Source organism: Malurus melanocephalus, unplaced genomic scaffold (assembly GCF_030028575.1).
Source record: "Malurus melanocephalus ecotype Western Australia unplaced genomic scaffold, MMel_1.1 scaffold_3, whole genome shotgun sequence".
Lineage (NCBI taxonomy): Eukaryota > Metazoa > Chordata > Aves > Passeriformes > Maluridae > Malurus > Malurus melanocephalus.
In genome coordinates, this window is record NW_026623235.1 from 5,804,150 (window position 1) to 5,813,527 (window position 9,378).

Sequence of the window (9,378 nt, forward strand, 5' to 3'; positions counted from 1 at the left end):
TTACACTACTAATACTTTCTCTGCTATTTTACTGGCAACAATTAATGTCTGATAACAGAGAACTGATGGTATGCTGGGCTCTTTCCTCTACAAGCTGGTGGGTAGGTTAAAATTTCACAGTCAGTGCTAGGTTAACTTACTGTCATTCCAATCTTGTGCACAAAAATTTGCAGAGTCAAAGTCTTAAATGACACAAGGAAGAGATTATCCTAATCTTTGACTTCATTTGTAACAGGTTCAGAAAAAGAAGCTCCTGTCAATTTTTAGTCCAGTTCAGGATCAGTGATGAAGGAATAGCTTCTGCTAGGAGACTTGTAGTTATGTGTGTTATTTCCGTAGCTGAAAAGCTTTRTCTAGCTCAGGTTCTAGCAATTTTTTTTTTCACAGGARCCTAAAAGAATTGGCCAGAAATAGSCTCTGTGTTGTGGGTCTACATATATGTCTCCCAATATGCAAATTCTATGGCTCAACAGGTCCTGCAACAGTTCATTCTGACTGATGATTTCAGTCTCTGTAAATTCTCTTCTGGTCATTTTTGTTACAAATTTTCAGCTGTGATGATAATCATTATACCTGCAGAACATCTCTAACATAAAATACTTACCTCAAAATATTTTGTGCTGTCAAACACATGTGAACTATTCAAAAATGAAGGTAAGGTGAACACAAAACCAGATTTCAGCCAAAGAACTGAACCATCTCAGTGTCACTTTTGAGGGTTCACCCTCTTTTTGTTGGGAAATCCCCTCTCAGTGCTTGGAATTTGATTTTAGTCTGGTCTACTTCCTCCCATTTCTCACACTTCCAGGCTTTCACCAAGTGTTTTTACACCCTGTTTTTTTGATACTTTTAAGCAGAGAAGTACTTGGATTATTCTGGTATCTGAAGTAGCTGTCAGCCTAAGTAACAGCTTTCAGTTTTAAATAAACCTTTAAATTTATGTGAAAGCTGTTAAGATCTGTTTGTTTGCATTGGCGAAGAGTCAGAGAGGGAGAGAAAAAGGCGTTCTGGGAGGTGGCTGTCAGGGAGTGAGTGATACAGGACACTGCTACACTTGGTCCAAAAAACTTTTTCTGATGACTGAAGCCACAGAGAGCATAAAATAAATCCTCTCTGCCTGGGAGGAGCAGTGGTAAAAGAGAGGATCCCTCTGCCTGGCTGTAGAGGCATGCATAGAGAAGGAGCAAGGGGGATACTTGAAAAATGTGTTTTGTGTCCTTGTGTGAACCATTTTATGGGCTTTGCTTACTAAAACCCACATTAAATTTCTGCAGATAAGCAGACTTCTGACCACATAGCATTGATCATAGAGGATGAGCCAGACAAAAAGAAGAAGGATAAGACATTGAAAAGGGTACAGAAAGAAACTCCAAACCTAGCAACACTGCAGGTAAGAGAAAAGTAAAGCTGATGAAAGGTTGTTGTTATTTACTGTCTCTCCAAAATTTGACATCAGTAGCTGAGTTTGGCAAAACCTCCTTACATATATTTCAGACACTCTAAAATTAATAAACACACTAAATTATAGTGATAATGCATTTCAGCACAATGGACACAGAGGAAACCAGGGCTTCATGGGATGGATTTGGCCCACTTGGTCTTAGACATACAATTTATCTGTGTAGACAAAGCCAGAGGGACTTCAGTGAAAGTCAATTTTGTTGTTTGCATGTAAAATACTGTAGTTGGAAATCCCAAATTTCTTGTTGGAAATATTGCAGCGTATTAAGAATGTCTCAAAAAAGAGATGGAAAACATTGCTGTGACTGCTAGTGCATCCTCCTGATGGGAAATAATATTCAAATCACATTAGATTTGGTTGGGCAATGATAGAAGGAATTTAAAGAAAACTATATGGGTTGTGCAAAAGTTCTGGAAAGATGAAGGTTTGAAAAGATTAAGGCTGTTTGGATTAGATTGTAGCTGAATAAATGGGAATTTGAAACTGCTGTTTCCATTTTTTTTAGAGATGGCAGTAGTATAGGCCCTTCTMTTTCACACTGAAAAACACTTGATAAATTGCTGGGGGAGAGGATTGAAAAAACATGTTCTTTGAAAAATGATCTGGTCTTTTGAGCTATTCTAAAGCTCTGCCCCCACAGCAATTTATTGTTGTCTGCTTTGCTCTCAAGTCCTGGCACATTAACATAACAGAATGGGTCAGTACGACAAAGGCACGATGCAGCAAGGAAACAGAAGCAAAGAGCAGCACATCCACATTTATTCACTCACAACAGTGCTTATAAATGTTCATTTTGGMCCCTCCAGAGTCACTTCCACCTGCTGCATTAATGTGTTATTTCAATAGCTGGGAAAGACTTTGGTTGAGGACAAAACTGGTCCTGATTTAAGTGGAGAATTAACTTTTTTCCTCAAGGGCTTTTGCAAAACCTTGGTTTTTATTAAAGACTGTGTTTTGGGTAAAAATGGATTTCTGTTCATTCTCTAATAAAAAAGTTRCTATAAATATATTCACTGCACCACAAAAAAATCTGCATTCTTCTATTTTCAATAGATTTATGAAGGAGACTTGGAGAGTGAATTTAATAACTTTGAGGACTGGGTGAAAACTTTCCAGCTCTTAAGAGGAAAATCTAATGATGAAGTTCATGCTGATGCTGAAGACAGAATAATAGGAAAATTTAAGGTAAGTTTTAATGTTGATTGAATGGGTAATAATTTAGAGACTTTAGGTTTTAATAAATATTTCAAGTATGCCAGGGATGAAAGAAATAAACATTAATAGTCTGTTGTAAATACCATTATTTTATTATACCTAGRTTCAGGTTTTTCCTTTCCCATTACCTGATATAAAAAAGCAGTATCCAATACCAGGCGTTTGCTGCTGTTTKGAAATAAGGAATTACAAGAAGTTTTGAATTGACAGAGGGGAAAGGAGAAGTATATTATGTAGTCCAAATTTCACTAATGCAACTTTATTGCTGCACCACCAGTTACAGAACCTTATATGTAATTTTGTGTAATTTAAGTGTAGGCCCTCACAGCTACACCCTGATCCAGRGCTCCATCAGGCAATCTGAGAAGTTCAAAGCGTGAGTAATGTTATTAGGATTTTAAGCACTTTGAAGTTGAAAGGAACTGATTAAACTCATTGATTTCTCAATTAGTTTGCAATGCAAATTTCTGTCCGAACTTGTTAGTTGCTTTCAGGCAATAGGAGCTACTCAGCAACATGAGTCAATATTGATTTATATGAGTTGTATGGTGGTTGTAAAATGCAGTTGGATTCCTGTCACACTGCTGTGAAACTCACCCAGTGGAATTATTAATTTGCCAATATACAGTTAATGTCAAAATACTATCTTTAGAATATTGATGATAAGAAAACTGGATTTAGAACACCTGCAGATGTTAGTTTTAAATAGTCAAATAGAGAGCTAAGAGCATGCAGGACCTCCTTGTAAACATGTATATATGATAATAACATGTTAAAGAGAAAAGCCATTTTAAAAGGTGATTTTTAGTGCACTGAAGCCTGGGTTGTCTGTGAGTGGTACTACAAAATAAGTTGCATGAATGATGTTTTTTTCATTCAAAGGGSTRTGTTTGTATTGCACTTGATCTGTTYTCAAGGGAGATAAAAATCAATGTATTACCAGGGTTCCTTCTGCATATACCCAAGTCCTGAGGATGGCAGCCTGTTGGATGGAGGACAGCCCCGCATCCTGCAAGGGATACCCCCAAACCACTCCATCAAAGTGCTCATCAGGGTTTATATTGTGGCAGTAAGTAGACAGATGMTCTTTTAACCTTGAAATAACTCGGATATTTCTTTTCAACTCAGTTAACTTTTAGTGTCTTTGCAGTGAAACCTCTGAGAATCCTCATCCATGTGGTTTGGTTTTATTCTGGTCGTGTTTCAGACAATGTTTCATACTGTAGAAATGGGTGTWCAGAGCAGAAAATGTTATATACATTCCTCACAATAAATCTGGAGATTTCTGCAAGACTGGAGAATCACTTTAGTGGTTCAAACTGAAAGGGCTGGATACGTAACTGACATAGGATGGACAACTTTTTCCAGCCATGTTATGCAAATGCAGTGAGTTTTAATCAGTAGAGCTCTTTCAAAATGACACACATTTAAACAAAACCCCAGTAAGGGCGAAATGGTAGCATATTTTTGGGGGCTGTGAATTGCACATCATCAAAGTGTTGTGAATAAGTTTTGGGGTCAATAAAGGTAGAAACACAGAAGACAAGGTGATGAGGGAGAATGGTGTGAAAGGTAAAAAGCGTAGAAGGAACTGGTATTTCAGAGAAACAAGAGAGTTGCCAGCAATCAAAGACAGAAAGATGGCACGCAGAGAGACTGTGACAACAAAACATGAAGAGATTGTTTTACTTCCTGAATGAAKRTAAAGAYKTAGAGRTCTTTTCCAACYTTAAMAATTTGTGATTCTATAAAGAATTGTTTTGCACTGTTCAAGGATCTGGAACAATATTTTTGGGTATACCTTTCCTGAATCCTACCTGCACTTGTGTAGTTTCTTCCTCAGTGTCTCCTCTCCTACTCAGCATTTTCCATCTTAGTGATGGGACAGCACTTCCAGCTTTGCAAACTCTTCTCCCTCAGATCATCTTTTCCTAGTAGCCTACAAAACTACAGGCCAAATTTTACATTACATGAGACAAGCAAAACCCCTGAACTTCCAGAAYATCCAGGACTGGGCAGGAAAACCAYAGTAGTGACCATGCTGCATTTTAGCAAAGTTCTTGAGGACACAATTTTTCTTCTTAACAGGCATTTAACCTCAGCCCAGCTGATCCAGATGGCAAATCAGATCCCTACATTGTGCTGAGACTGGGCAACACAGAAATTAAAGACAGGGAAAACTACATCCCCAAGCAGCTAAACCCTGTATTTGGGAGGTCAGTGGTGACTTCTTTCWGTATTCAGTGTAATTTCTGCTTTATCACTTGCTACCACTGTTGCTGTTACTGTTACAAAGTGTTTGCTGTGTGCTGATTGCTGCCTKTTTGGATGCTTTGTAATTCTGATGGTTGAAACATTGAGAATTGGTGTCACACTGCAYGATAATATAAAATATTTCATTTTCATACCCGTCAAAACACACCAAGTAATGCAATCTGTGAGAGGCTTTGCAAAATGATGCGTGAGAGGAAATGAGGCAACAAATGGTGGTTGTCTCTGTAAATTAATACAATCATTAAGTTTAAAGTGAAATATATATCAGAACAGTAAAGTGTGATTTCACAATCTTTGGTGCTATTTCATGTTGAATAGAGTACTAAATAAATCTCATAATTCTAGGACATATGCGTTTTTTGAATTTATACAGCCTTCTGTATGGGGGAGCCAAGGGCAAGCTGTCAGTAAAAACCCACTTTTTATTATCAATGCTTTATGGTGAGGCTTATTTATATTTTGAATGCAAATAGCTGTGATTTTTTTTTTCCCAGTAAATTTCTCTATTTTAAGAAGGTTAAAAATATTTTGCATTGGGACAGAAGAACATTAAGACAGAAAACTATACTACTTTGGACTGAAACACCCCTGGAATGGGGGTGGGAGGGAACTACAAAATTCATCCTTCAGGAGACAAAGATCAGTTTTGTCTGTGCTTTGGAGAAATCTGAACACAGTGTTGTGGTGATCGGGATGTCCYGTCTTTCACTAATTTGTCAAATTCYATTTACAATCACTTTTATATGTTCAACTTCCCTAAACATCTCAACAAWAATGGTTCCTGAAAAATGGACCAAGTGAAAAGGGAATTCTTATCTTTGCTTTATTGAGATTTGTTTAGAACYTTTTCCTGATCATTTTGTTGGGTACCTCCAAATTCCTACATTCAGTATTTAACCCACAGCTTTTGCAAGAAAACGGAAAAGACTCAGATGTTCCTTTAGGGAGTTCTGAGAAGCATGTCAGAACTCTTAGATACAGCTTCATTAGCCATATTGGATTCAGGATTGTAGGAACAACCTTAGAGCTGTACATGGGGCGCTAGGAAAGCAGGAGGAAGAATACTTTTGCACTSTTTATTTCCAACATGTTCAAATATTTAATTGAAGCAAAAAGCACTACCAAAAAAGCCCACTGCTTATTAGAAGAGACATGACTCGCACACTATTTGCATCAATTAGTCTAGTATTTTAGGCTTCAAAATTGATTCTACTTCATGTAGATCTCAATTTTTCCTGTAGATCCTTTGAAATCCAAGCTACATTCCCCAAGGATTCATTGCTCACAGTCTTGATCTATGACCATGACTTCATTGGGACAGATGATCTTATTGGAGAGACTAAAATTGATTTGGAAAATCGTTTCTACAGCAGACATCGGGCCACCTGTGGKTTACAGAGTCAATATGAAATGTAAGTACTTCTTCAGGGAGCAACAGAGTTCACAGTGACTTGAAGGAGAAATTACAGATGTGTTCCAAATATTATGCTTTCTGCAGCACAAAAATGTCACAGTGGGTATTTTAATTAAAATTCWCCAAAGAGCTGAGTGGTGGCTTTGGGTAGCTGCCAGCCTCAGTAGGAACTGGATATTTTTAAATTAACAGCACTGTTTGTTCAAGAAGTATTTTAGATAGTTAAGASCTGATGTTTATTACATACCTGCTTGATAAACTGCCTTTGGACAGGCATAAAGGGCAAATGGGAAAAAATCTCTCAGAGAAATGATGCCAGGGCTGTACTCTGCTCTCTGCTATTCAGCTGCAGCTGCAGTGGTTGCAGCAGGGCTGGTAGGGCTGGTGAGGCACTGGGGGGAGCAGGGCAGGGCTGCTGGCAGCCTCTGTAACAGGATGAGTTGTGGGGCAGTGAGGATGAACTCCTGGTCCCTGCCAGAACTGCACTCTCAAGGACATTGTGCAAAAAAATTAATTAATACAGAGAAAGTCAATCTGAAATAACTCCACTGCCCTCGTGGGAGATGTGCATTTGGGGTTCTTCTGTGATTGTTTCTCATTTCWTCTACAAACCAAAGGTGGACAGTGTCAAAAAGCAATCCAGGAACACAGACCAAAMCCCAAGGCTTCCTTTGCCAGCTCAGTGTCCAGTGTGAGATATTTCTATCAGGTCCCTGATAACCTGAGCTTGTCCTTTGCATCTGGGAGCTGCAGAATGATTCTCCTTGAATGGAAGCAGCACAAGTAAAGTGGAATCTTTTAGGTACAACAGGGAACAAGTTCTATTCCTTTTCCTCATGGGAAGCATACTCATGCTGTTACTTTATCTAAGCTGTGGGCAAGGCTGTCTCAGTTTCTCCTGTGTTTTAAGAGTAAGGAGTGGTTGACCTCTGGGACCTGAGCAGCCAGAGGGGATGTCTCAAGAAATCAGTGCTGGACAATTCAAAGGAAAATCTGACTGAGCAGATACCAGGGCCACTGACCTCAAAGTGAGACTCTGTGGGAATTCCTGATCTGTCATTGCACTCTGCTGAAGTAAAACCTCATCCATTTTGCCTCACTCTGTTCCCTCCTTGCAGAGAGGGGTACAATGCGTGGAGAGATGCAGCCAAGCCAAGCGAGATCCTCACTAAGCTGTGCAAGGACTACAGAATCAGTGGACCCTTCATGAGGCCAGGGGAGATACAAGTAGGAACAAAAGTCTTCAAGGGACAGACAGTCTTCACAGAGGATGAGAACGGTAATGAAGCAGTTCAGCATCCTTCCATTGCATTGCAGCAGTACCAGGAGCCTGCTAATCTCTAACTGGAGTCCTGTTGTGCTGTGAAATCTGCACTCAGATTACTGGAGCCTGTGTCTACTTTYAAACACTGTATAACTGTGGCAGTGAAGGCTGTGTCTGTATTAGCTTTGGCTGCAGCTTGATTGTAAACAATGTGTAAACAGTTGTTGCTGGAGACTCGACATCGCTGCAGCAGCTGTTGGGGAATACCTTGGGCTACCTCCTCTTGGTTCCAAGGATGGGATGTCCAGGATTGGTTGGAGTGTAGGGGGCCCTCTTGGAACAGGTCTTCTGACTTAGTGTTGGTCTGAATGGATTCCAGCTTGCATGCTCTGAGTCCTCCCCCTCAGCATATCAAACCATGGGAAGTCAGGGAGATTTTTTCAAAAAATGTATTCTCTGTCTAAATTAAAACACTAGAATAGACAGACCCAAGAAGTGAGAAGAAGAGGGAAGAGAAATACTCAGTGTCAGACAAGTCTCTGACCAGAGTTAGATTCCAGTACCCTTAGATGCCAGTCCTGCCTTACCTATTTGTCTTTCCTCCCTGGTGTTATTTTCCTCCCCTTGGTTATTACCACTCTGTTCTCCTGAAGCACTGACACAGCACTGTGTAAATCCAGATACTGTGGGGTCCACAAATCCAGATGGCAGGACAGAACTTAGAGCTCCCAGGCTGAAAASAGGTCAAAGCAACCAGGACCTTGAGTGTTCATATCACATTGGGGTGGAGTGAGACAGAGCCATCACTAAAAGGTGTCCCTGCCCATGTTAGGGGGGTTGGAGGAGATTGTTTTGAACATTCCTTCCAACCTAAACCGTTCTATGATTCAGTTTATACTGAGGATAAGGAAAAAAGATGTGAGGATGGAGCCTTTCAAGGAGAACGAAAGGAGCTGGTCTTGGGGACAGTAGTGGACAGACACTGTGGCAGTGAAGAAAATGTCCACTCCCTTATCTGTGTGGATTTGTCTTTGGCCACATTCTTCTCTCCAAATACAAAATACAGAATACACCTTGAGTAGAAGGCTACCACGGTAGCACTGTTGAAGAGAAAAGAGTTGATCCATTTTTGGTTTCTTGGCCTGAAAGACATTTTTGMCTCCAGTATTTTGTTTGTTTCCCTCACCAACAGATGACTGAGTGACTACCAGGATTAGGACCTCTCAATCAAAATTCTGGTTCACAAAAATGAGCTTCAGACAAGCCAGMTAAGATGATGGAAATCAGAAACCAGGAAATATAGACCAGATGGCAAAGACSAAAGTACTTTAGTACACAACTTTTCAATATTGTACAGAAATAGTTTATAGCATACARTCTTTACATAATTTCTATCCAGATTGCTGTTCTGACATGTACATCTGGGTCCTTATTTTCTGATGGATTTCTGTGGTGGCCATCATTTGAATCTGTAAAACTAACAAAGACCGTAGATTTGAGCTCTACAGAAGTATTGAAAAGGGAAAGCAGTACCATTTCCACTGTACAGGTGGAGAAAGTTATACTTATCCATCCAGCTTTAACTTGCAAGGTAAGGAATAATGTAACTTTGGTCCAGGAACAAAGAAGTTAGGGTAGGATAGAACAGGACAGGATAGAATAGAATAGAATAGAATAGAATAGAATAGAATAGAATAGAATAGAATAGAATAGAATAGAATAGAATAGAATAGAATAGAATAGAATAGA

At 39.5% G+C, this 9,378-nt stretch overlaps 1 protein-coding gene across 1 annotated transcript in view; it reads left to right on the plus strand.

Moving 5' to 3' along the window:
- Nucleotides 1–9,378, plus strand: part of FER1L6 (fer-1 like family member 6) — a 62,281-nt gene that overhangs the window by 41,018 nt on the left and 11,885 nt on the right. Inside the window, exons 29-34 of the mRNA XM_057367543.1 lie at nucleotides 1,275–1,390; nucleotides 2,516–2,647; nucleotides 3,621–3,746; nucleotides 4,766–4,893; nucleotides 6,193–6,363; nucleotides 7,484–7,644. Coding sequence (XP_057223526.1) covers nucleotides 1,275–1,390; nucleotides 2,516–2,647; nucleotides 3,621–3,746; nucleotides 4,766–4,893; nucleotides 6,193–6,363; nucleotides 7,484–7,644 — 834 coding nt within the window. The remainder of the gene's footprint in view (nucleotides 1–1,274; nucleotides 1,391–2,515; nucleotides 2,648–3,620; nucleotides 3,747–4,765; nucleotides 4,894–6,192; nucleotides 6,364–7,483; nucleotides 7,645–9,378) is intronic.